Source organism: Chenopodium album, chromosome 6 (genome assembly GCF_948465745.1).
Source record: "Chenopodium album chromosome 6, dcCheAlbu1.1, whole genome shotgun sequence".
Classification (NCBI taxonomy): domain Eukaryota; kingdom Viridiplantae; phylum Streptophyta; class Magnoliopsida; order Caryophyllales; family Amaranthaceae; genus Chenopodium; species Chenopodium album.
The window spans coordinates 11,337,835-11,365,735 of NC_137839.1; the positions used below are offsets into that span (position 1 = coordinate 11,337,835).

General features: G+C 34.0%; 2 protein-coding genes across 2 annotated transcripts; one reads left to right on the forward strand and one right to left on the reverse strand.

Moving 5' to 3' along the window:
- Positions 1–12,591: 12,591 nt before the first annotated feature.
- Positions 12,592–21,347, forward strand: LOC145636676 (beta-glucosidase 12-like). The gene is made up of 9 exons (XM_081688239.1): positions 12,592–12,793; positions 18,656–18,743; positions 18,925–19,180; positions 19,461–19,576; positions 19,735–19,952; positions 20,103–20,134; positions 20,324–20,426; positions 20,532–20,640; positions 21,051–21,347. Exons 1-9 carry the CDS (start codon positions 12,592–12,594, stop codon positions 21,226–21,228), a joined length of 1,302 nt encoding a protein of 433 aa, XP_081544365.1. The 3' UTR covers positions 21,229–21,347.
- A 677-nt stretch (positions 21,348–22,024) lies between these two features.
- LOC145634592 (uncharacterized) lies at positions 22,025–24,986 on the reverse strand. Its single transcript, XM_081686010.1, has 2 exons — positions 24,829–24,986; positions 22,025–22,966 (listed from the first exon to the last, which is right to left on the reverse strand). Exons 1-2 carry the CDS (start codon positions 24,953–24,955, stop codon positions 22,506–22,508), a joined length of 588 nt encoding a protein of 195 aa, XP_081542136.1. The 5' UTR covers positions 24,956–24,986; the 3' UTR covers positions 22,025–22,505.
- Between the last annotated feature and the right edge of the window lie 2,915 nt (positions 24,987–27,901).

The following is a 27,901-nucleotide window of genomic DNA, read 5'->3' on the forward strand; positions in this document are numbered from 1 at the left end:
AGAGATGTTTACCAGATTCAATGATATTATTAATGAACTGAACTCCCTTGGCAGACATATTCCTATTGATGAACAGGCTAGGAAGATCCTAAGAAGCCTACCACAAGATGAACGCTGGAGATCCAAGGTTATTGCTATGCAGGAAGCTAAGGACTTCACCAAGTTTAATATGGAACAACTAGCGGGATCATTGATGACACATGAACTTCATCTGAGTTCCAATACTGAAAGTTCCAGAAGTAAAAGCCTTGCACTCAAGGCTCAAGATTCAGAAGAATTAGAAGTTGATGAGGAAGAGATGGCTATGCTAGTGAGGAAATTTAAAAGGATGATGAATAACAAGAAGTTCGACAGGAACAAGAAGTACACAAGTTCTAGAAACACAACGTGCTTCAAGTGTGGGTCAAAAGATCACTTCATTAAGGATTGCCCTGTACAGGATGGAGAGAAAGGAAAGACAAAAGGCAAAGAGCAATCCAAAGAGTCAAAAGTCTATAAGCCTTACTTCACCAAGGACAATGTGAAGAAAGCCATGCTAGCTGCTTGGGGAGATACAGCTTCTGAAGAAGAGGAGGACCAACCATTAGAAGAAACTTCTCATTTATGTTTAATGGAAAAAACTGATGAAGCTGCCAAACTAAAGGAGCTTGAGTCTGAGGTATGGTTCTCTTACAATCAATTAAAACATCTGTCTAAAGAGAATCTAATAAATACTATTTTGGAAATTCAAGAAGATTTAAAGGAATTACATAGATCCAAACAGCAAAGTGATAAAGCTTTAGTAACTTACAAAGAGAACAGTGAATGGGTTGATAACATGAAGTTTGACATTCAATACAGGTTCTTTAGTCTGTTTGATGATAATAAAAATTTAAAAGAGACTATAGAGAATCTGAAACAAGATAACATACTCCTGAATGTGGAATTGTCTTTGTTAAAACTCAGTGTCGATACTCCTAATTCTGAAGTTCCTCCACCTACTGATTATCCGAATTTTGAAAAATTAAAACATGATTTGGAAGATTTAAAAACGGATAAGGCACGTCTTGAGGGGGAACTTGAGAGAGCTAGGAAAGGTAAGCAACCAATAGAGTATAGAGTTCCTGATTGGATTACTAAGGCTCAAACCAAGAATACTGAAGGTTTAGGTTTTAAAAACAAGTTCCAGAAAGAAAAGAAGTATGTCAACTTGCCTAGTAGCATTGTTTGTTATTTCTGTGGCAATACAGGACATAAGCAGGTTAAGTGTCCTAAGAAAAAACAAAGTACATAGAAGAATGTCAAACATGTAGAACAAATCTGGATCAAGAAAAATGAATCAACTCCTGTTACACAGGAACCCAAGGAAACCTGGGTTCCTGACTCTAACGTTTAATTCTTCCTGCAGGTTCCAGTGAGGGGGAACAACACTTGGTACCTCGACAGTGGTTGTTCTAAGCACATGAATGGAGATAAATCTAGATTTCTCTCACTGGATGCCTACTATGGTGGAACAGTGACCTTTGGTGATAATATGAAAGGTGATATAATTGCTATTGGAAAGATAGGAAGGTCACGTTCCCATGCCATTGATAATGTATTTTTAGTCGAGGGCCTCAAACACAATTTGTTAAGTATTTCACAGTTTTGTGACAAAGGTAATTCTGTTAGCTTTACTTCTAATAAGTGTAGAATCATCCACAATGACACTGAGAACATTATTTTGGAAGGAACTCATAAAGGGAACACATATATTGTGGATCTTAATGAGGTTCCTAACAACAGCTTAACATGTCTTAGTGTTATTGAAGATGATCCTCTTTTATGGCACAGAAGGTTTGGCCATGCAAGCTTTTCTTTACTTGATAAAATAAGATCTAAGAACTTAGTGGAAGGACTTCCTTGCATTAAGTTCCTGTATGACAAAGTGTGTGAAGCTTGTGCTAGAGGAAAACAGACCCGAATTTCCTTCAAGTCCATAAAGATGGTAAGTACCAAAAGGCCTTTGGAACTCATTCATATGGATCTCTGTGGTCCAATGAGAATCCAAAGTAGAAGTGGTAAGAAATATGTAATGGTTATTGTTGATGATTTTTCAAGGTTCACTTGGGTTTTCTTTCTTGTAAGCAAGGATGAAACGTTTGATGAGTTTGTTGCCTTTGTAAAGAAAGAACAGAGAAGAACAGGCAATCAATTGATACATCTTAGATCAGATCATGGAACAGAATTCGAGAATTCTAAATTTGATGAATTCTGTACTGAATATGGTGTGGATCACAACTTCTCTGCCCCAAGAACTCTACAACAAAATGGAGTGGTGGAACGCAAGAATAGGAGCCTTGAAGACATGGAAAGGACAATGCTGATATCAAGCTGGCTGCCTAGGAACTTCTGGGCTGAAGCAGTAAACACAGCATGTTATATACTTAACAGAGTATCTGTTAGGGCCATCACCAACAAAACTCCCTATGAACTTATGAAAGGGAGAAAACCTAACATTTCCTACTTTAGATCTTTTGGATGCAAATGCTTTGTTCACAATAATGGTAAAAGAAACTTGGAAAATTTGATGAACGTAGTGATGAGGCAGTATTCCTAGGATATGCCTCAAATAGTAAAGCTTACAGAGTCTATAATAAAAGAACTATGTGTGTTGAGGAGTCTGTACATATTATATTTGATGAAACTGAACATTTGATTGATGTACAGGATTGTGATGATGATTTTGAAATTGGACTTATGCGTAAGCAGAATCCAGATGAGGAACCAGCATCACTGCAGAAGCAGCAAGTTGAAATTGCAGAAGTAACGAATCATGAAGCAAATGCTGAACCAAAGATGGAGAACGCACCAGGAACTCCACTTCAAGAACAGACTGATGACCATAATGAAGGCCAGAATGTGGAAACACCTGTAGAAGTCCAACTGAGTTCCATGAACAAGTTCCTACAGAAGAGCCAGTCAACAACAATGAAGAAAGATTGTATCCAATCAAAGATTTCACTCCAAGGCCCTGGAAACATCAGAAATCCCATCCAGTTGATGCAATCATGAGCGATATCACAAAAGGAACTCAAACCAGATCTCAGCTTAGGAACTTCTGTGCATTTAATGCATTCCTCTCCTCCATGGAACCTAAGAATTATGTTAAGGCTTTAACTGACGCTGACTGGATTAATGCCATGCAAGCTGAACTAAATGAATTTGAAAGAAATAAAGTTTGGCATCTAGAACCTAGACCAAAAGACAAGAAGTCCATTGGACTAAAATGGGTATACAGAAACAAACTAGATGAACATGGTATTATTGTCAGGAACAAATCAAGACTAGTTGTACAAGGTTTCAACCAGCAGGAAGGAATAGGCTATGAAGAGACATTTGCACCAGTAGCCAGGTTAGAGGCTATTCGTTTACTTATTGCTTTTGTTGCTTATATGGGATTTAGGCTGTACCAGATGGATGTCAAATGTGCTTTCTTAAATGGATACTTAAATGAGGAAGTCTATGTGGAACAGCCTCCTGGATTTGAAAATCCAGAGTTCCCAAACCATGTCTATAAGCTTGACAAAGCTCTCTATGGGTTAAAGCAAGCTCCTAGAGCATGGTATGAAAGATTATCTAAGTTCCTTTTGGCTAATGGTTTTAAACATGGTAAAATTGATAAAACACTATTTTTAAAGTCAAATGGAACTGATATCTTAGTTGTACAAATTTATGTTGATGATATTTTATTTGGTGCAACTAACGAATCTCTATGCAAGTATTTTGCTGACCTTATGAGTGGAGAATTTGAAATGAGCATGACTGGAGAATTAAACTTCTTCCTTGGTTTACAAATCAAGCAAACTGAAGAGGGAATTATGATTCATCAGCAAAAATATATTAAGGAATTGATCAAGAAATACAAGTTGGAAAATGCCAAAACCAATAATACTCCTATGGGAATTGCTACTAGATTAGATGAAGATCCATCTGGAACTTGCATAGATCAATCTATGTATCAAGGTGTGATAGGCTCACTACTCTACTTAACAGCTAGTAGACCTGACATATCTTTTAGTGTAGGTCTGTGTGCCAGGTTCCAAGCAAATCCAAAGGAGTCTCACCTGACAGCAGTAAAAAGAATTCTAAGATACTTGAAAGGAACTGATGATTTGAGTCTCTTCTATCCCAGAAGTGATTCTTTTGATTTAAATAGTTTTACTGATGCTGACTATGCAGGTGATTTGGTTAATAGAAAAAGCACTTCAGGTATGGTACAATTTTTAGGTCCTTGTCTAGTTTCTTGGGGTTCCAAGAAGCAAAACACAGTCGCTTTATCTACAGCAGAAACTGAATATGTGGCAGCAGCAGCATGTTGTTCACTAGTTCTATGGATAAAACAACAGGTCAGAGATTTTGGTATTATTTTTGAATGTGTACCTATTTACTGTGATAATACTAGTGCTATATGTATTTCTAAGGATCCAACTCAACACTCAAAGGTAAAACACATCCGCATTAGGCATCACTTTCTAAAAGATAATGTGGAGCAAGGGAATATAAAGTTAGAATTTTGTCAAACTGAAAATCAAATTGCAGATATTCTAACCAAGCCCTTGAACAGAGAAAGATTTGAGAAATTGAGACTGGAACTTGGGATGATCAAGCTGAAGTACTAGCCTCTGAAGTTCCAAGATATGGCAAAGTCAAAAATAATGTAAATAAAGCAAAAAGAGCTTCTACCACAACCTTGGTGTGATAAACATAGCTAATTTAAAGTGTCACCGTTGTTAACTACCAAAGGTAATTTCATTAAATTGCTCAACGGTATAAGTTATTAAATTTGTACATTGCACATATGTAAAAAGCGTGTTCCAATTGTGTTTTGTAGAAACTTCATTTAAGATTAATTGAATTTGGAAAGTTAAGTTTTTGAAAGATTCATCCAGTAATTTAAAATTTGAAAAATTAATTGAATTTGTTCAATTAATGACTGAACAGTGAAACTTCCTAAATTCCCTCACACCGCTTCATTTATTATAAAAGCTGATTTCACCTACTTCTTTCACCTCACTATCACATCAAATTAATCCCTTCCCAGTAAAAACTCTTTCAACCTCTTAAAAACCTTTCCTAAATCATCAATGGTGATCATTGCTGAATTTGTCTCCTCAGAAGAATCACAAAACTCTGAAAACACAATTCAAGAAGAAACTTCTCCCTTAGCCATGGTAAACTACAAATCATCCTCCACCTCAAACAAAACTTCTGAAAACCCTAGAAAATCTCCTCCAAAATCAAAAGAAGTAGAAAGTAAGAGCGATCAAGGGGATTCCTCTGTCTCAAGCATTCTTCAACGACTAAAAGAGTGGAAAGAAAAGAAACAAAGTGAAAAGTCTCTTGAAGAGCAAATTGAGGAAGTTGACGAGTTTTCTCAAGGGAAAAACTCAGAAGAGACAACAGAGGAGAACAAAGATGAAGAAGAGATGAGTGAGGGAGAAGAAGAAGATAAAGAGGAGGAAAACAATTCAGAAAAGGAAGAATCTGAAAAGGAAGATGAAGAAGAGGAAGTGACTGATCAAGCGGAACTTGAGTCACAGGCTGGAAGGTATGTAGTTGGTCATCGCATTGATGTTGTTTGGTGTAAGAAAGCAAGATTTCTAGAATTTCTTGATTTAATTAAGTTTCAAGGTTGGGAATTTCTGTTGTCAAGAGTTTCAGCAAACTATATGTATCTTGTAGCTATGACTGAATTTTGCCAAAATTTTCAAGCAAAATTAGGGACAATTTCAAGTGTTGTTAATGGGGTAAAAATCGAACTGAACATTGAAACCCTAGGTAAAATTCTGAAAACTCCTACTGAGGGGTATGACACTTATATTAAGGGAAAGGGAAGTGTCAATGTAGGTAGCTATTTGACTGGTGATATTGTTGAGGCCTTAGGTGGTCAGAGAGGGAAGAAGGTTATTAGTCATAATGATTTTAGTCCCTTAAACAAGCTGTTGTTTAACTTGGTAAAGAAGACTATTCTGCCCAGAACTGCTAAAAAGGGGGAAGCATGTTTGTTGGATATGGCAGTGATTTTCTGTATTTCTAAGAAAATCAAGGTTAACTTTCCTTCTTTAATGTACCAGCACTTAGCACACTGTGTTCCCAATAGGACAAAAGTGGGGTATGGAGCCATTTTGTCCACTGTATTTGAGAATGCTGGAATAGTTTTGAAGGGTAAATATGGGGCTTTAGATGAAAAGCCAGAAAATGTGATTAATGAGGAAACCCTGGCTGGGTTAAGTTTGGAAGTGGTGCAAGGAAAAATTCAGAAAATAGAGAAGGGAGAGAAAAAGAAAGAGAAAGTGACAGGGAAGAGGAAGGAAAAGGTTGTATCTGAGCAGCCTGTAAGAAAGAGCAGGAGAATTTCTGCCAGTGCTGTTCCTCAAACCAGTATGGAACAGCCATTGGAGTTGGATGTTGAGGAAAATATCCTCAATGGGCAAGTTGCTGAACTAGTTGACAGAATGGAAAAGGTTGAGAGTCAAATGAAGGACTCTGCTGAAAAGCTTCAGGTGGTGACTCTGGAAAAGTTGGTACAGGAGCAGGGGAAGGAGTTAAAGGAACTCAAGAAGCTGGTGCTAAAACAGAATAAGGAACTTCAAGAGCAAAAGGAGTTTCAAGAGCAAGAACTCAACAAGGCTCTACAGGAACAGAAGGAGGAGTTCCTGGTGAAACTCAAGGGTATTGAAGAAAGTTTGGAGGCCTTTGCACAACAAACAAATGAGGAATTCAAGAAAATTCTGGAGTTCCTTGAAACCTAGCCTGTCCTATTTCATATTCAGCCTAGCCTATTTTCTCTGTTGCAGTCATGAACAATTTTAATTTCTGCCTTTAGTATTTGAACAATTAATTTTGTTTGTAAATTTTCTAAATTGTTCAACTGGATGATAAATCTTTTGGTTTTTAATGAAATGTTGGAACTCTGCTTATACTTGTGTGTTTATGTGTATTTTGAACACTTATGCTGAAGGGTAGAACTTACTTGAGGTTGTTTAGTAGCGTTGCCTTTAGTTTCCCACACTCGATGAATTGCTTGTGGGGCTGTGGGTAGATGCTTAATAAACTTGAAAAAGCAGGACTTTTTGATAATGCCAAAAGGGGGAAAAGAAGAAGCAAACATGGAGGCTGAAGTTGTTATGGGTTCCAGTTGATAGAGTATCAGAACTTTCTCTGATATGATGCTGATAGATTAGTTTACTTTCTGTCTTAGTTATTTCTGTTTATTTTTGCTTTTAGCTTTTGTTCAGTTGTGTGTTTACTTTTTGTTTATAAATCAAAAATACAAAAATACGTCCTTCTATTTTGTTTTAACTTTCTCTAGAGTTTGCTTAAGTTTGTCATCATCAAAAAGGGGGAAATTGTTGATGGTTAAATGTTTTGATGATGAGGAACTTAAACTAATACAAACTCATTTAATAAAGGTTTTTCAAGTGTTTGTTTAGTTTAGGTGAAATTGATCTTGGAGATGGAAGAAGTAACTGAAACTAAGAAGACTTGAAGAAGTTCTTTATTCAAGAAGGTTATTCGAAACAGAAGAAGTGTTCCCTCACAGGAACTGAGTTCCTTAATAGGAACGTTCCTTTACAGGAACTTGAAGATAGCTGGCTAAGATCTTTGGAGGAACTTAGTAAGCGTGGAGCTCAAGTAAACCTACCAGTACAGGAGCACAGCGCAGCAATGACTTAGTTAAGATTTTATCTTCTAGATTCATTGTTAAATATGTTAAGTAGGATATGCATTAGAAGCGTGGCAAGTTAGCTTGGCAAATAAATTAAAATCGGAAAAGATAAAAGATAGAATTCGAAAAAGATTTTCTTTAAATGTTTATTTCTTAAAATTAGTTTGTTAAAAAGATATTATGCTTTTTAACTTAATCTTTCTATCTTATTTTTCGGAAAAGATTTTCTTCTAATGATTTACATAAAAACCGTGTATAAAGATAAGTTAAGTTTAACTTATTTATCTTTAAGAAAACCTACATTCTATACAAGTAATACTTGTATAAATAGTAGAGAAAAAAAGGAGTTTAGGTTTTTTGTGAGTTTTATGCGTGAAGAATTTACAGAGCTTTAATTGTGTAAGTTTGCCAAGCTTATCATCTTGTCATATTAGTTTCGGGTTTCATGCATAGCTTGCCTATCATATACTAGGTGTCTTTACTTGTAATTGGTTTGGGTTATTTGGGTGAGAGTGTTTTTGTTATCATTGCATACAGAGAGAGAGCTTCTGTTGAGAAGTTGAGAAGATTTGTGCTTAGGGAGTACGAGAGAGAGTCTAAGTGTGGGACTTAGATTGGGTAGAACAGAATCCTATTCTGTAGCAAGTTCGGTCAGAAACTTGTGAGTAGAGGTTTGATTATAATAGGTTGTAACTTGGTGTTTGCCCTATTATAGTGAAATTGTTTGTGTTCGAAATCCCTAAGGTAGGGTCGAGGTTTTACTTCTAGTTGGGCACTAGAAGGTTTCCTCGTAAAATCCTGTGTGCATTGCAAGTTCCTATTTTATTCTGTTTTATATTTGAAAAAGTAGTCACTAGGAACTCACCTACAATTCACCCCCCCTCTTGTAGTGTTCGTCTCAACTAACAGAGACTTTGTATTAATTAAATAACTAGTGTGTGGCCCGAGCGATGCTCCGGGTTATTTTTTTTAATACTTGTAATTGAATAGATAGGTTCATTCTTTATTATTTATTTATTCATTATTTGTTTATAATTTATAATAGTTTCTCTTTAAACCTTTGAATAAATTATTTATGGAATAACTATTGACTAGTTATATAAACATGTTCTTGTAAAAAAAATTATATAGACATATTCTTTGTATATAATTTAGGAAAAATACACTTTAATAATCCCAACTATGGGCGATTTACCTACAATAATCCCAACTAACGTTTATTCTACAATAATCCCAACTATCAAGTCAGTTTTCCTCCAGTAGTCCCAAAAACCGTTTACCTGCTGAAATGGTAAACTTTTTTTTTTTGGTTTTTTAATTGCCACATGTCAGAACATGATTGGCTTAATTTAAAAAAAATTAAAAAAAAGAAAAAAACAAAGAAAAATCAGCTCAGCCTAACCGCCACCCCCTCCTCCCTTCAGCCACGACAACCACCCTTTATTCCCAAATCTGACCATCGGGAGATCAACCATCCCGAATCCCAGCCCCGTAGCTAACCCGACCACCGCTTGCGATCTCGCGAAGCAATTTCCGGCGGGGTGTCGCGGATTCAAGCTCCAATCAGTTCACGGGCAAGGATTTCGGGGCAATTTAGGGCTGCTGGTGGTTTCACAGGCAAGGGTTTCGGGGGTGCGGCTGGTTGTGACGCACAAGGGTTTCATGGGCAAGGGGGTGTTGGTGGTGCGATTTAGGTGTTTCAGGGGTGCGGTTGGTGGTGCGATTTAGGGGTTTCGGGGATGTTGGTGGTGCGATTTAGGGGTTTCGGGGTTGTTGGTGGTGCGATTTAGGGGTTTTGGGGGTGTTGGTGGTGCGATTCAGGGGTTTTGGGGGTGTTGGTGCTGGAGGTGGTGCGATTTAGGTGGTCAGCAGGAGGTGGTGGTTAGGGCTGGAGGTGGTGCGATTTAGGTGTTCGGTAGGAGGTGGAGGTGGTGGTTAGGGCTGGAGGTGGTGTTTGGGCGGCAGGTGGTGGAGGTGGCTGCCAGATTTTTTTTTTGTATTTTTTAAAAATTTTTTTTGGAACCACTCACACGCTGACACGTGTCAAACAACCTACAATAATAGTTGTAGGTAAATCGCCCATAGTTGGGATTATTAAAGTGTATTTTTCCTATAATTTATAATATAATGAAAATAAAGACATAATTATTATCAAAATAATTTAACAACTAAAATTTATAACAATAGTTAATTTTTCTTGCTTGTATGTATTATCTCGATGATCATAATTAGCAAATAATAGGATCAAAATTGCAGTTAAATGTTCATATCTCTATCCAATCCATATACTTATATATTTATGAGTCAAGTATTAAAATATGATTAATATATGGATGAGATGGTAAGACATCTTTTTTTTTTTTTTTTTTTTTTTTTGAAGAAAACGGTTAGTGCATTTAAATCATAGAAATAGAGTCCGACAATACATACGGAGAAATCTCATCAGGCACGAGATATTCCCATAATTGTTCACAACCATACGACACTAACCTAGCTAAATGGTGGGCAACAAAATTCCCATCACGCCTAACATGTGACCAAATAATTGAGGAAAAGCACAAACTAATAGATACAATGTCTTCAAGAATACCATCAACAGTAGCGAGAGCCAAAGAGTTCTTTTTCAGCTTAGAAACCATCTGCAAGGAGTCTGCCTCTAGAATAACATCACAAAGCCCTTGATCCCTTGCCTTTTTTTTTTATCCCAAATAGAGCAGCCATACTCTCTGCCACCAACGGCTCCCAGCGAGCCTTGAGCCTACGCACAACTGAGAACAAAACTGAACCTCTGCTGTCCCGAGCAATAGCGCCCATTCTGACCCAACCATCATCAGAAATAGCAGCATCCACATTGGTTTTCACAACACCAGCAGGAGGGGGGATCCAAACTGTGCTTCCAGCAGTCTCAGATAAAGGCAGAGTACCTCCATATATTTTCTCATTGTATGCTCCAAAAATCAGCCACCAATTTGCTGTGTCGGAGGAGAGTAACATCAGCCATGGCCCAATGATTTTCGAAGACCCACCTATTTCTTCGATACCAGATGAACCAAGTGAGAAAAATGGCTCTCTAGTATGTTTCTTTTGGGAGATTTTTTGCCCAGTGAAGTAGCACTTCTCCAAACGAATCAGTTGCAGGAAAGTTGAGAGCCTCCTCACAACCACTTTTCACCCAAAGTTGGTGAGCACATGGGCATGTAATTACAGCATGAATGGCTGATTCTACCTCGAATTTACAGCAAGGGTAGAGAGCATCTTCTATCAGATGTCTATGGTGCAAGATGCTTCTGGTGGGTAGGGACTTCGAACAGCATCACCATAAGAAGTGACGGATTTTCGGGGTAGCCTCCACCTTCCACAATTCGACCCAGAATTGTTCGAAATTATCTAATGGAAGAGATTTTCCAAGAAGGTAAGCTGACTTCACATCATAATGCCCATTTCTCGACCATGCCCAAGTGAGAGTATCAACAGGCCTTCTCTCACTAATTGGGATGGCTAGAATAGCCTGCTTGTCGCATTCATAAAAAATGCTCTCAATTTTCTCCAAATTCCAACAGCAATTCACCTCGTCCATCAGATCGTTCACCATGATACACTCATTTTCGCTCCTGTCAGTGGTAATAAAGCGGCTTTCGTCAGTCACAATCCAAGGGTCATCCCATATATTGATAGTGTGCCCATCCCCAACTTTCCAAAGCATACCGTCCTTCACAAGTGCTTTAGCACTCCATAAACTCTTCCACGAATAGCTCGAAACCGGACCAAGTGCGGCCTCGAAAACAAAAGTTCGGGGGTAGTATTTGGCTTTAAGCACACGGCTGACAAGGGAATTTTCATTTGTTGCAAGGCGCCAAATTTGTTTTCCAAGGAGGGCATCATTAAACACTCCTAAATCCCTAAATCCCATTCCCCCAAGAAACTTCAGTTGACATAAAGAGTCCCAACTTTTCCAGTGAATTTTCCTTCCCTTATCATTCGAGCCCCACCAAAACCGAGCCATCATACCATGGATCTCCTTAATCAAGCCAGTTGGGAATTTATACACACCCATAAGGTATGTTGGGATCGCCTGAATAACTGACTTCAAAAGAACTTCTTTACCATCCCTCGATAAAAGTTTCTCCTTCCAACCCTGTACCTTCTTCCAAATTCGATCCTTTACAAAAGCAAAAACCGCTTTCTTCGACCTCCCTACAACCGTCGGCAAACCGAGGTATTTTACATGGTTATCAACCATTTCCATACCAAGAACAGAGCTAAAAGTTATCCTTAACGATAGAGGAACCCCTTTACTAAAAGATACTTCCGACATCTAATTCATACTTTTGTGGTTGTGAGTTCGAATCTCATGATAGATATTTCAATTAGAATATGCTCATAGTTGATAGATGATATGACGAGGGTGCAACGTGGCACATAAACATTTTTAGGAACGCTTTTTAATATATAGTAAAGTATAGATATAGATGATAGTGACTTAATATTGAACTATTTATGTTAATCATGATTTTGAAGACTTGTATTTATATTAAAGCTAATTTTTTTATAAGGACATTTTGTGAGAAACTACCTTTTAAAGCATTTTTTTTTGCGAGAATCTACCTTATAAAAATATGTTATAAAAAACTACCTTATAAAAGGCTAGCGCTAAATGTTATAAGATACTACCGTTGGTCGGAAAGTTTGAGTTGACTTAATTTTTCCGGCGTTGACCAAGTCATGTGTCGGTCACATGACATTTAATTCATCTTTCCCCATTTTTTTCCCTAACTTTCCCTGAGCCTATCCATATAATACCCAAATCCCAAAATTTTCCCCCCTTTCCTTCGTGCTTTTCCTCAATTCAGTCAATTCTCTCTCTTCAGTACTAAAATTAGGTTAAAGTTGCTTAATTTATGATGTCGTTGTTGTTTTTCGACCAAATCCCTTTTTCAATTGTTGGTTTGTATGTCAGAATTTGGGAGTTCTTAAGATTATGGTTTAACGCTTTAAATTTGTTAAAAATGCAGGGTACAATGGCTTCAACCCCAAATTCGAAGTGCAAATGTGGAATCCCCATAGCAAGGTTGACCTCTTGGACGCATGAAAACCCAAGGAGAAGTATGAAGCATACAAATTTCACAATCTCGAAACTAATCAAAGGGGCTACAAAACCTTTAGATGGGTGGATGAGGGAATAATTGATTTCAAGATTTTGTTTAATGAAGCATATCTTGGTTGAAAATCAATTATCACTGAGAAGCATATCTTAGTTGAAATTCAATTCGCACTCAAAACCGCCATTAATATTGCTTCAGAGCTTCTGTGAGATAGACTAATCAATGTGTTTGTGTTTAATGAAGGGAGAGAGAAAGCAAATTAAGCCTACAGTGATTTATTTTGAAGGAAAAGCTATCACAAAAAGAAAAAATTAGGGAAAAAGGGGGGAAAGATGAATTAAATGTCACGTGACCGGCACATGACTTGGTCAACGCCGGAAAAACTTAGTCAACTCTCAATTTCCGACCAAGGGTAGTATCTTACAACATTTAGTCTTTTATAAGGTAGTTTATTACAACATTTTTTTATAAGGTAGTTTCTCGCAAAAAAATTGTTTTAAAAGGTAGTTTCTCACAAAATGTCCTTTTTATAATCGTATTAGGTGCTAAAAAATAATGTATTATTATTTGGATTTTCGGATCGGATCCAAATAATCGAATATTAACTTGGATAGGATCGAATTGGATTGGGAGAGAAATTCGAATCGGATCGGATTGAAAAATTGAAAATCGAATTATATTTTGGATTGGATCGGATTTGGACTAAATACAACCCGAAAACGAAACGGACACCCCTAAATATGCATATTTATTGGCACAACTCACATATTAACAAGTATTTTCTCATTCTTATTGATTCTCTATTATAACTTACAAGTATAGTTCTTTACACTTCTTCTTTAAAATTACTTACGAGCAAACCATGCACCGCACCGGTTAAAATCTAGTTACTTTTTTTTAAAAACAATTTTTATGATACGAGGGATTCCAACGTGCGCAATGTGCGGTATGCCGATATAGCTAGCCCTTTAAGAAGAATTATTACCAATGACATGTAATATCTCGTATTTTTATACGTATTTTAAGTAAAATAAGTATTTTGAGAAGTATTTAATTAAATTGAATTGCTTTATTTACAGTATTTTAATTATTTATTTTAAATAAGTTTGGAAATGTTTATAAAAGGAAAGTTTATTTAATTAATTAATTTAATTAATTAATTTAATTAAATTGGGGTTTAATTTAAGGAAAGTTTTAATTAAGTAAAGTTTTATTAGGATTGAGATTAGAAAATTAAAAGAGTAAAGTTAGGGAAAAAGGGTTTGTAGAGAAGGGGTATAAATATCCCACATATGAGGCAAATCAAACTTTGCCCAGAGCGGAGAAAACCCAAGGTAAACTTGTCTCTCCTTTCTCCTTATTTTTCTTTTCTTTTCTTTCTCCTCTTTCCCCTTCCACTTTCTTTTTTTTTCGGCTGCTCTTTCCCCCCCACCACTGCCGACCACCGGTAGTAGGTAGCCACCGGCGCTGGCAGCCAGCGTGCTAGCTGCCGCGGCTCTCCCCCTCCCCTTTTTCGAATGTAAAAAAAAATTGAATCTTTATTGTTTAAAACTATTTTATTCCTAAATCTAATTGTTAATTATGAGTTTTGGGATTTGATTTTGATTATAAGTATTATGTTAATTAATTTTCAGATTATATTTTTAATTAAAAAGCCCCAAATTTTTGAAACCCTAGATTCTTGATTTGTAAATTTTTGAAGGGTTATGATGTATAATGGTTTAGACCTTTGATTAAAGTGTTTTAAGACTTAATTACAACAATTTTTAATTAAAATATAGTGCTGGAATTTTTAGTAGAGCACTTAAAATCAAGTTTTTAGGTAGTGTTTGGATACTAACATTTCATTTCAAATTTGGAATTTCAAATCTGAAATTTCAATTACAGACTTTCAAATCCAAATATTTTGTTTGGGAAAATTTTGAATTTCAATTTAATCATTTGAAATTCATTGTATTTTTTAGAATAATACGCCATTTTTATGTAGTTTGAGGCATGAATTCTTGTTCAACATTACTATCGAAAACGGTGAAGGTGATCGGATCATCATCAACAACAGCTTCAACTCATGATCAAATCATCATCAACAACAGCTTCAACTTGCCATCAATCGCTTCTCACCGGAACCCTAACTCCGTCGTAATTTCTCCCAAGAAATCATCTATAAATGTCATAGAAGTTACTGCCTTACTAGATTAACGACGGAAAATCGTGCGGATGCTGCTGCTATTATCCAGACCGTGCTCTAGATTCATAATCCCGATCGTCTATGAAGTTCCGGTAAATATATGTCGTCAATTGTTAAGGGCGGTGGGGAAATATAATCATGTAAAAGGATGAGGATGAAGAAAAGGCTTCAATGGCAGAAAAACTCATGCACCGCTTCAATGAAGGGTAGAGTACATTTTAATGGAGGAAAAAAAATCATGGAGGAAATAACCTGCTTCAATGGAGGAGAGAGAAAATTGGGAGCCAAGCTAGAGAAATTGGAAATCGGGGCAGTAGAGAAAGAGTTGGGTTTTTTTTTTTTTTTTTTTTAATTTTTTATTTTTATTTTAATTCAATGTTGGAATTTGAAATGATGGGTTTAGAGTTGGAATTTCAATTTTAACAAAATAAACTTATGTCTTCAAAATCTTGGAATTGGGCCAAATCCAATTCCCAAATTCCAAGCACATCCAAACAAGGTAATTGGGCCAAATCCAGAATTTCAAATGAAATTCTGGTTTCCAAACAGGCCATTAAGGAATTTTAATTACCCATTAATTGGGATTAAATTATGATGTTTTAAATATAATTTCAGCATGTTTTAATTAAATTATGTGGGAGTTTTATAATAATATATATTGCTGGAAATTTGTGTAAAGTGGATTTTAATACTCTTCTATAATTTTAAATTGTAGGAGACTTCGAAGTGAGTGATTTTTACTAGTCGTGGCGATTCTAAGATCGTATACAATGTACGTTCGCGTACTTAGCATAATTATGTTAATAAAATAGCATGCTAAAGGTGTTTGATTGATTACAAGTAGTATCATGCTAGGTTTGGATTGGAAATCATGATTTGGATATTATTGGTGATTGGATTATGAAGCATGATTTATTTGTGATGGATTATTGAATGGAGAATAATAGTTTGGAATATTATTTATGAACCACATATTTATTTATGGCATGTTAGAGAGCATGTTTAATTAAACTAAATGTTTAATTTGGTTTGGAATATTGAAAAGGAATTTTATTATTGTTCATATAAATTTTATTGATGCTAAAGCATGAGGAAAAGAGCTATATAAGTGTCTATGTACACGAGGAATAAATTGTATGTTGGTGCCTTAGTGCACTTAAGGTGTTTTTAACACCGAGGGATAGGATTTGTGGCGCTTATGCGTTTAAGGTGTCATTGGCACCGAGGTAGAATTAAAAAGGGTTCAACATTAAATATTATGTGGTCACTAATTATTCAAGAATTAAATTGGTATATTTGGTTGATTGAATAATTATTGTTGATTGAATTATTATGGTTTGAGAGTCATATCACCAAGTTTAATAATCGGTAAATAATGTAAAGTGAAAGAGATTACGCACCAAAACTCTTGGAATATATATACCTTGAGTATGAACATATGGGGGGAGTTATGGGGTTTTATATTGAACCATAACTTCTACTACATTCTTTATTATTATTATTATTATTATTATTATTATTATTATTATTATTATTATTATTATTATTATTATTATTATTATTATTATTATTATTATTATTATTATTATTATTATTATTATTATTATTATTATTATTATTATTATTATTATTATTATTATTATTATTATTATTATTATTATTATTATTATTATTATTATTATTATTATTATTATTATTATTATTATTATTATTATTATTATTATTATTATTATTATTATTATTATTATTATTATTATTATTATTATTATTATTATTATTATTATTATTATTATTATTATTATTATTATTATTATTATTATTATTATTATTATTATTATTATTATTATTATTATTATTATTATTATTATTATTATTATTATTATTATTATTATTATTATTATTATTATTATTATTATTATTATTATTATTATTATTATTATTATTATTATTATTATTATTATTATTATTATTATTATTATTATTATTATTATTATTATTATTATTATTATTATTATTATTATTATTATTATTATTATTATTATTATTATTATTATTATTATTATTATTATTATTATTATTATTATTATTATTATTATTATTATTATTATTATTATTATTATTATTATTATTATTATTATTATTATTATTATTATTATTATTATTATTATTATTATTATTATTATTATTATTATTATTATTATTATTATTATTATTATTATTATTATTATTATTATTATTATTATTATTATTATTATTATTATTATTATTATTATTATTATTATTATTATTATTATTATTATTATTATTATTATTATTATTATTATTATTATTATTATTATTATTATTATTATTATTATTATTATTATTATTATTATTATTATTATTATTATTATTATTATTATTATTATTATTATTATTATTATTATTATTATTATTATTATTATTATTATTATTATTATTATTATTATTATTATTATTATTATTATTATTATTATTATTATTATTATTATTATTATTATTATTATTATTATTATTATTATTATTATTATTATTATTATTATTATTATTATTATTATTATTATTATTATTATTATTATTATTATTATTATTATTATTATTATTATTATTATTATTATTATTATTATTATTATTATTATTATTATTATTATTATTATTATTATTATTATTATTATTATTATTATTATTATTATTATTATTATTATTATTATTATTATTATTATTATTATTATTATTATTATTATTATTATTATTATTATTATTATTATTATTATTATTATTATTATTATTATTATTATTATTATTATTATTATTATTATTATTATTATTATTATTATTATTATTATTATTATTATTATTATTATTATTATTATTATTATTATTATTATTATTATTATTATTATTATTATTATTATTATTATTATTATTATTATTATTATTATTATTATTATTATTATTATTATTATTATTATTATTATTATTATTATTATTATTATTATTATTATTATTATTATTATTATTATTATTATTATTATTATTATTATTATTATTATTATTATTATTATTATTATGCGCAGGAATTCCGCCACTTACGAGTGGTTATTGATGCTGGCACGGTTAGCTCCCGTGTCAGTAACCTCAAATTTATTTGGGGGAGGTTGGGGGAAACCCGTTCGATGCGTAGTCAACATTAAATAAATTATGTAGTGTCTAGTGAGAACTTTTGTTGAATGCTGTATGTTTGAAAGACAGGTGCAACACGAGGTAAGTTGTGTGTTGATAGGAAATTATATGTTAGTGAGTTATTTACGCTTATGTACTCAGTTTTGTTGATTGTGTGTGTTTTGTGTGTTTGTTGGCTTTGTCTTTATCTTGTCCCTATGATGACCCATTTTTAATGGAGAGTAGTGGAAACAAGTAGAGATAAACTTTTCACGTGATGAAGCATATTCATGAATGGACATGAGTGAAGAGTGAATCATGCTAGTTTCTATAAGTATATGAATGTGTTATTGCTTTATTTATTTATGACTATATTATTATTTGTGACTAACAAAAAGGGTTTTGAGTTTAGTTTTGTTTTAATAAGGGCCTACTGTGGTTCCAAGTTATAGGTCTTTTTTGCAATACTGCTGATTATATTTTTTGTATTGGTAGGTATAAAACCCTATGTGACTCTCTTCCATTGGGATCTCCCACAAGCATTGGAAGACGAGTATGGTGGTTTCCTCAGTCCTTATATCGTGTAAGTTATTTTCTGAGTGGCCTGGCATGATTGATTTCTACCTTTGGACAACTTACAGACAAAAAGGATAGGATTTTATATACCTATGCCCAAGCCATATATGTTCAGCTTTTCCCATACATTAGCTAAGAAATTCAACATTTAAAGAACGAAAATTTCAATCCTTGTCACAATCTTGCAGGGATGATTTTAGGGATTATGCAAATGTTTGCTTCAGGGAATTTGGTAACAAAGTGAAGCATTGGATTACATTGAATGAACCTTGGACCTATAGTAATGGTGGGTATGCGTATGGGGTTTTGGCTCCTGGCCGATGTTCAAAATGGCAACAGCTTAACTGTACTGGTGGAGATTCATCTACTGAACCGTACTTGGTTACTCATCACCAACTTCTTGCTCATGCAGCAGCAGTGGATTTGTATAGGCGTAAATATCAGGTTTATAAACTTCTTTGATATAAGCCAACTTTACATTAAATATGTCCTGTAAGTCATAACTTTTTTAGTTGTGCAGTTTCATAAATGACTTGATTGATCAGTAGCACTTAGTATTTTGCATTTCAGCTTATTGGACTTGTATAACTATCTAACTGTCCTTGCATTTTTAAATCGCTTCAAAATAATGTATCTTAGCATGATCAACAACATTTTGTCACATGAACAAAGAAAAATTCACTGACCTGTTATCTGATTACCCTGTTATGACTTATGAACACAGGTTTCTCAAAAGGGTGTAATCGGTATTACTCTAGTGGTAACTTGGTTTGTTCCACTGTTTGAAGTACAACGCCATCAGTTTGCAGCAATGAGATCACTTGACTTCATGTTTGGATGGTGAGCTGTGTATCTATTAAAACTTGGGTCCTTCACTGAATCTACATTTTTCAGCACCCATTTCAATTTGATCTTGTTCTATTATATATCATACTAGGACATAATCTATCTTTATTTGACATAGAAATGGGATCTCATATTGGAAAGGTTGCATACAGGTTTATGGATCCAATCACGAAAGGTGAATATCCACATACCATGCAGTCCCTTGTAAAAGGCCGGTTGCCTAAATTTTCTGCCGAGCAGTCTAGGATGGTGAATGGATCCTTTGATTTTCTGGGTTTGAATTATTACACTGCTAACTATGCAGCTTATTCTCCTGACCTGAAGCAGGCAAAACCCTCTTACATCACTGATCCTATTGTCAGACAAACAGGTATGTTTATAGTCTTACAGAATGTTCTGATGTACCTCCTACATAAATCAAGAAAAACTCGTTACATTTTTCAGGAATTGCTAAGTAATCACGAAGCTTTTGCTGGTTTTTACTTTTTACTACGAGTAATAATGGGTTGTTTCCTTGCAGTGAAGCGAAATGGAATTCCAATTGGTCCAAAGGTATACGAGTGATTCCTCATTACCTCGAAATTTCTTATTTATGAATTATACAAGTTTTTTTTCGTTTAAATCTCAAGTATCATACCTGATCCTAGTTCTTGGTCCGGGATGCCCCCCAAAAGGGTTGTTTCCTTGACTTAAAGGGTAGTACTCCGTAACATTGTTCATTTTGCCCTTCTCATTCTGCAGGCTGGTTCAGATTGGCTGTATGTTTATCCACGAGGAATTCGAGATCTTTTGCTGTATGTGAAGAGAAAATATAACAACCCTTTGGTTTATATAACAGAGAATGGTGGGTTGAGCACTATTATATTGCACCTTTTCTTTCTCTATAACTCAAGTGTGCGGCAGAAATTTAAATGATCATACTCAAAACTGTCGCCTCCTCTTTTTGCAGGTGTTGACGAGGCTAACAATAACAGTTTGTCACTTGAGGAAGCACGTAGTGATAAAATGAGGGTGCAATACCACCATGATCATCTTGCTTTCTTAAATCTTGCAATTAAGTAAGTGATTTGAATTATTTCTTGATAGAGGGATAGAGATGATTTCATTCTACAATGAACATGTTTAATTTTCTGATAAATGATACTCGTAGAATCGTTCACTCTACATCCAACTCTTTAGAGTTCACGAAATCACGAGTTTAACTAGATTCAATCTCAATCTATCCATTTTTTAAGGGGTGTTATGTTCGGTCTAGACTGAGGCCAACTTTTTTCCAGCTCAAAGTGTGATTTTCCTATGTTCAGCTCTAGGCTTAACTCATTAAAGAACAAAGGAATCCCTTAGGCCTTACATAGGTGCCAATGCAATTATTATCATTACTGATAGTTCCCTCAAAGATAATAATTGCATTGGCACCTACTTGTTCTTGTAGAATCTAGTGATTGATTGCAGTGATTTTGGATTGTAGGGAAGGTGTTAATGTGAAGGGCTATTTTGCTTGGTCATTGTTGGACAACTTTGAATGGTACTCCGGTTATACTGTCCGATTTGGGATCAACTATGTGGACTACAAAGACGGGCTAAAACGATACCCTAAACTTTCTGCTCTCTGGTTCAAGAAGTTCCTGCAAAAGAGGATACATTAAGGCCATTCAAGCAAAAAGAAAGTTGAAAAAACTGTGATGTCATACTCCTAAATGTCCTAATGGCTGCCCGGCGGGTTATCTTAGTGTCTATTATAATCTCTGTGTTCTGAACTGATTGTCATTTTGATAGTATAATTTTAAAAAATTTTAACATAAAATCCTGACCGAGATTATAAATTCAAACAATTGAGTGGTTCAATTAAACAAAAGTTTAGTGGGTGATGACTGATTATTGCTTGCTTCATCATTGTAATCATTTAATTGTGGTTTAAAATCTATCAATTATTGTTTCCAAAGCGTTTTACCTAAAGCTCTTTCTACAACTAGGATAACAGTGGAGCCAATGTGAACACTAAAAATTACCCAAGTCCAAAATTTCACCCAATAGAAACATCTCCATATAAACACATGAAATGGGGCTCAATTGTTTGAGCCGAGGGCGCCTGTCATGGACTACTATCACTGCAGAATCATCCATGGTGACAAATAACCATAGATGTACAACCCTCCTATAGCTGTATGGGCTGCAAACAACATACTTCATTTAAGTAACGATAGAAGACATTCATATGTAAACACAACTATGTCAAGAGTTTTCTTGTAGATTTCTGAAACCAATTTGTTTTTTATTGCAAGCTTCTTGAAATCTAACCTTCTCAAACAACACATGCAAGTGTCAATTGAAACCTTAAAGGCATGTGGTGAATTTTCATTCCTTCAAATGTCGACAAGTTAATCTGCTTTATGTCAAAATAGTGTTTTAGGGTACAATGAAGGAACCAATCTAGAAGACGGGTAAAGGGAAATGTTGACAGGTTGGTCAGGTAATTTAACACTCTTTCCTTAAGTTAAACTTCAGGATTTCAAAAAATAAGGGAATCTGATGAATGTCAGTCACCAAACATGGAGGGAACAACATATGAAGAAAACTTCATAATCATCAAACTCAGCACAAGCCCTATAGCCGAGCTGTACACAGCTTTCATGATATTGAACGTTCTTTCCATGAGCTTCATCACTTGAGCATTTTTCCATCTTACAAATGACCAGATTTTCAGTGTAAAAATATGCTAGATCTAAAGCGCAGTCAATTCCTTCTCAAAAGTGTAGGCATGATTTCATGTATATATACCCCTAGAGAGCCCTCAAAACACTAAATGGAGCACCCAAAAAAACTGGCTCACATCTCTGAGATACTATCTCCTGAAGTTAGACATGTTGCAGGATCCAAAAAATCAGGTTCAAAGGATAAATGTGACGTTCTCTTAAGGAGGAGGCTAAAGGGAAGGGTTTGATTTTCCTCGTATAAACTGCTTGAGCATGGCCTTTTCTTCATCTATTTGCTTCTTTTCATCTCTACTCCTGGGTTTGACCTTTCTTTTCTCATCCAGTATCCACTTGAAGATCTCTCGTTGCTGATCCTCAGTAATTGGCTCATGCACCTTCACAAGCTCTGCAATCGGGGTAACAGGTGGATATTCTGGCTCCACACTTTCATCAGTAGAAAGTACATCCACTGCAGCTGGTGTTGCTGGTACAATTGGCTGCCCATAAAAATTAACTTCCGGTTCACTTGTCTGTGCAGGAAGTGCAAGCTCTGCAGTTGGGGTTGCTGTTGCATATTCTGGCTTCTCCACAGAAGTGACTGTTGGTGCACTTGTAGCAGGAGGCCGAGCTTCTTCATGCTTTTCACTTTTCGAACTTCCATCTTTCTTTTTTGACATTCCAAAAATATAAGCTGCAACGTTGGGTTTGTCTTATAAGTGACAATTGATCAAACTCATAGTTCAAAGCCTAACTTGATGAATTCACTTCACAAATGAATTCTTTCATAATTGCACCAAACATAACATGCACCAAAAAAGAAGGGGAGCAAGGGCAATGAGGGCTGGAGATAGGCAAAAATAATATTTCCAGGAATTGGAATCAGATAGGAATTGTCTGATCTATGATGTTAATTTATTTAAGTGCAAACTGCTTTTTGGACAAGGACTAAGCAATAGTGGCAGTCTAGACTGCTTGTTTTGAATGCCATTTATCTCGATATCCACAAGCCAGGTACGAGCACTTTGGTCCAGAATCTCCAGATAAAATAATGACCAAATCAAATCAGTTTGAACTACTGGATTTATCAATAAAGATCTTTGAAATGGGCAAAGGTATTGGATCAAAGAAGAAACATCTTGAATGGACAGGTAAGACTATCTTCTCAACATCTATACTTGTAGATGTTGTTGAAACAATTGGTGACACAACCGCTCCTATAAGTTATGTAAAGCAGAAATCATTGATGACACTTACAACGGTTACAAGTCATATATTAAATCAAAATCAAGTCATAGAGGATCATCAAACTACTATATAGTCAGGCACAAAGGTTTCTGGTGAAAAGTTCATCACTGGACAGCTAGAACAAGATAAAGCTGTCACAACACAATATTACAAGCATTATAAAAAGCTAACCATGTTAGGTAGCTCTTTAAAGACTTCAACCAAATTTTACTCTCACAATTTGTAAGGACTTATAACCCTGCTTGCAAGCCCTTAACCAGCATGAAAATCAAAAGCAGTTAAGGCTTAAATGATCAACTCATGAGCAACAAATTAACAAGCAACAAAAGTTGAGCAATCATATTTTCATCTTTCCCTATCCCTCCGCCTTATGTTAGAAGTTGAAAATGCAAGATTCTTGACTTCAACAACATTGGTCATCAATCTATTAACTCGTCAATGGAAGTAGTAACAAAAATGCTAATTAATGTTGGGTAATGACTCAGCTCAGGTTTTCACATTCCCCTGCACATTCTCCACAAATGCATGCCTAGTAAGAATCGACTACCTCAATCTTGGATCCTTTTCTTCTCTACCATACATAAAAGAGAATTATCCTTATAGAACTCAGCAATAACGTAACACCAACGTTTACATAAAAGTTTCTATCGATAAAATCAACTCTCCGGCCTCCACCATTAGATTATGAAATCAATACACTCATCAATGCAAATCATATTAATTCTAGCTATAACTACCCAGCCGCTGAATCAAAGAACATTAGAATTCTCGCTATTAAACATTCATGTTAAAGATTCAGACCCTAACTGGTTCAAAAGTAATCTTGAAGACAATATGAGATTAACCCGTTCCTCGGATTCATATACATTCTAAACTATCTAACTTCAAATTCAACCCATACCCTAATTTTCCTATTCTCTCCTCTTTTCCAGTTCTTCAGTTCATCAATGTAGCAAATTAAACCCTTCTAACACAAACCCACTATAAAAATCTCATTCCCATGTTTCCCTAAACCCAAGAAAATCACACTAAACACCAGAAAACCCTAAAAAAAACTAGGCATAAATTATAAACAGAATCCTCTTTCTGATTCCATTACCCATTTCGAAGTATCTCAGGCACTAAACATACAAATATCCAAATTGGGGCAATAAAAATGCGATTAAAATTGCAATAATCAGAAGAAATAACAAGAAATTAAGCAATGGAATTGAAAAAATGTAGTACAAAATCAGCAAATTAGAGCAGAAAAGTTGAGATTAATAGCAAAAAAAATGCAATAAAGGGAAGAGAGAGAAAGAAAGTGACCTCCAAAACCTAAGTTGACAACCATTAAAACTCTCCAAACAAATTTGTAGCGCTGCATTCGAGAATCCATAGATGGGAAGAACTGACGCTTTGCTTTCTCCTCCATTGGCGTTTTTTCGCTTGGCATTTTTGCTTTGAGGTTGGAACGGTTTTCTGAAGAAAAGGTGTAGCTGTAGTAGAAAACTTGTAGAAAGAGGCACGGCGTACCAATTATTCTTACCGGAGCTGTTAATAACTGAAATGACCTTTCTAACCCCATATAAACGGAACTTGTTAATATGACATATTAACAAGTATTTACTAATATGTCATATTAGATGAACCCTGTGTGATTTGTTTATATGGTGTTGAAAAGGTCATTTTAGATTTTTAGTTATTAAAGTAAGGGTAAAATATCGTAAAAATTTGGGGTATTTAAAATATCATACTAACATTTGACTAACATCCGTCAAACCTTACATTTCTACACATAGGATAGGAAAACTTGTTGTTTTGTTTGTTTCTCCGTTCGAGAACTTCATCTTCTCCTAGTCGTAACGCTCGACGCTTCGAATTCTATTTCATTTACAGCTACGATTTGGAGTTGGTGGCAACGAATTGGAGTTGGTGGTTGCGAATCAGCAAGCTATAGCTACGGTTTCCAAGGTTTGAGTGGGTGGCGGTGGCAACCGAGCAATGTATGGCTAGGTTTTCTAAAGGATCACTATAGTAAAGAAGCTCCAAATCAGTGGAGTGGCAAATTCAGACATCAATATGTTGTTCGCTTTCTCTATCGCTCGACGCTCCAATTTAGTGGAATTCTAATACATAATCTAAGAGAAGAGGAGGGAGTTCGTGATTTTTAGAAAGTGGGATTTTAGAACGGGGATAGAAACGGGGTCTCAAACAATTGTTAAACGTTAGAAAACTCCAGGTTAATTGCCACATCACCATAACAATATAATAACATTAAAATATTTCACTCCAATGCTCATAAGTACGAAAATGCCACTACATTTAGGGGTGTCCATAATTTGGATTAAAACCGAAATCTAATCCAATCTAAACCAAATTATCAATTCGGATCGAATCCGAACTTTAAATCAGATCGTATCGGATTGAGATTTTTTAAAAATTCGGATTTTCAGAGTGGATTGGATTGACCCTAATTGGATCCAATCCAATCCGGAAACCGAGTTGTAAAATTAAGCTTGTATAAATATGGATTTCTTTGTTTTTTTTGAAGTTTAGCTCAAATACATACTACTGTATAAAATTAATTAGGGAGACTGTTGATGGTTAAATGTTTTGATGATGAGGAACTTAAACTACAGCAAACTCATTTAATAAAGGTTTTTCAAGTGTTTGTTTAGTTTAGGTGAAATTGATCTTGGAGATGGAAGAAGTAACTGAAACTAAGAAGACTTGAAGAAGTTCTTTATTCAAGAAGGTTATTCGAAACAGAAGAAGTGTTCCCTCACAGGAACTGAGTTCCTTAACAGGAACGTTCCTTTACAGGAACTTGAAGATAGCTGGCTAAGATCTTTGGAGGAACTTAGTAAGCGTGGAGCTCAAGTAAACCTACCAGTACAGGAGCACAGCGCAGCAATGACTTAGTTAAGATTTTATCTTCTAGATTCATTGTTAAATATGTTAAGTAGGATATGCATTAGAAGCGTGGCAAGTTAGCTTGGCAAATAAATTAAAATCGGAAAAGATAAAAGATAGAATTCGAAAAAGATTTTCTTTAAATGTTTATTTCTTAAAATTAGTTTGTTAAAAAGATATTATGCTTTTTAACTTAATCTTTCTATCTTATTTTTCGGAAAAGATTTTCTTCTAATGATTTACATAAAAACCGTGTATAAAGATAAGTTAAGTTTAACTTATTTATCTTTAAGAAAACCTACATTCTATACAAGTAATACTTGTATAAATAGTAGAGAAAAAAAGGAGTTTAGGTTTTTTGTGAGTTTTATGCGTGAAGAATTTACAGAGCTTTAATTGTGTAAGTTTGCCAAGCTTATCATCTTGTCATATTAGTTTCGGGTTTCATGCATAGCTTGCCTATCATATACTAGGTGTCTTTACTTGTAATTGGTTTGGGTTATTTGGGTGAGAGTGTTTTTGTTATCATTGCATACAGAGAGAGAGCTTCTGTTGAGAAGTTGAGAAGATTTGTGCTTAGGGAGTACGAGAGAGAGTCTAAGTGTGGGACTTAGATTGGGTAGAACAGAATCCTATTCTGTAGCAAGTTCGGTCAGAAACTTGTGAGTAGAGGTTTGATTATAATAGGTTGTAACTTGGTGTTTGCCCTATTATAGTGAAATTGTTTGTGTTCGAAATCCCTAAGGTAGGGTCGAGGTTTTACTTCTAGTTGGGCACTAGAAGGTTTCCTCGTAAAATCCTGTGTGCATTGCAAGTTCCTATTTTATTCTGTTTTATATTTGAAAAAGTAGTCACTAGGAACTCACCTACAATTCACCCCCCCTCTTGTAGTGTTCGTCTCAACTAACAGAGACTTTGTATTAATTAAATAACTAGTGTGTGGCCCGAGCGATGCTCCGGGTTATTTTTTTTAATACTTGTAATTGAATAGATAGGTTCATTCTTTATTATTTATTTATTCATTATTTGTTTATAATTTATAATAGTTTCTCTTTAAACCTTTGAATAAATTATTTATGGAATAACTATTGACTAGTTATATAAACATGTTCTTGTAAAAAAAATTATATAGACATATTCTTTGTATATAATTTAGGAAAAATACACTTTAATAATCCCAACTATGGGCGATTTACCTACAATAATCCCAACTAACGTTTATTCTACAATAATCCCAACTATCAAGTCAGTTTTCCTCCAGTAGTCCCAAAAACCGTTTACCTGCTGAAATGGTAAACTTTTTTTTTTTGGTTTTTTAATTGCCACATGTCAGAACATGATTGGCTTAATTTAAAAAAAATTAAAAAAAAGAAAAAAACAAAGAAAAATCAGCTCAGCCTAACCGCCACCCCCTCCTCCCTTCAGCCACGACAACCACCCTTTATTCCCAAATCTGACCATCGGGAGATCAACCATCCCGAATCCC

Coding starts and splice junctions, on each gene's coding strand:
- LOC145634592 (XM_081686010.1), bottom strand. CDS start 24,955: ATGCCAAGCGAAAAAACGCCAATGGAGGAGAAAGCAAAGCGTCAGTTC. Junction 22,967..24,828: donor TGTCAACTTAGGTTTTGGAG/GTCACTTTCTTT, acceptor CCAACGTTGCAG/CTTATATTTTTGGAATGTCA.
- LOC145636676 (XM_081688239.1), top strand. CDS start 12,592: ATGTCGTTGTTGTTTTTCGACCAAATCCCTTTTTCAATTGTTGGTTTG. Junction 19,181..19,460: donor TGTATAGGCGTAAATATCAG/GTTTATAAACTT, acceptor TTATGAACACAG/GTTTCTCAAAAGGGTGTAAT. Junction 19,577..19,734: donor CTTGACTTCATGTTTGGATG/GTGAGCTGTGTA, acceptor GGTTGCATACAG/GTTTATGGATCCAATCACGA.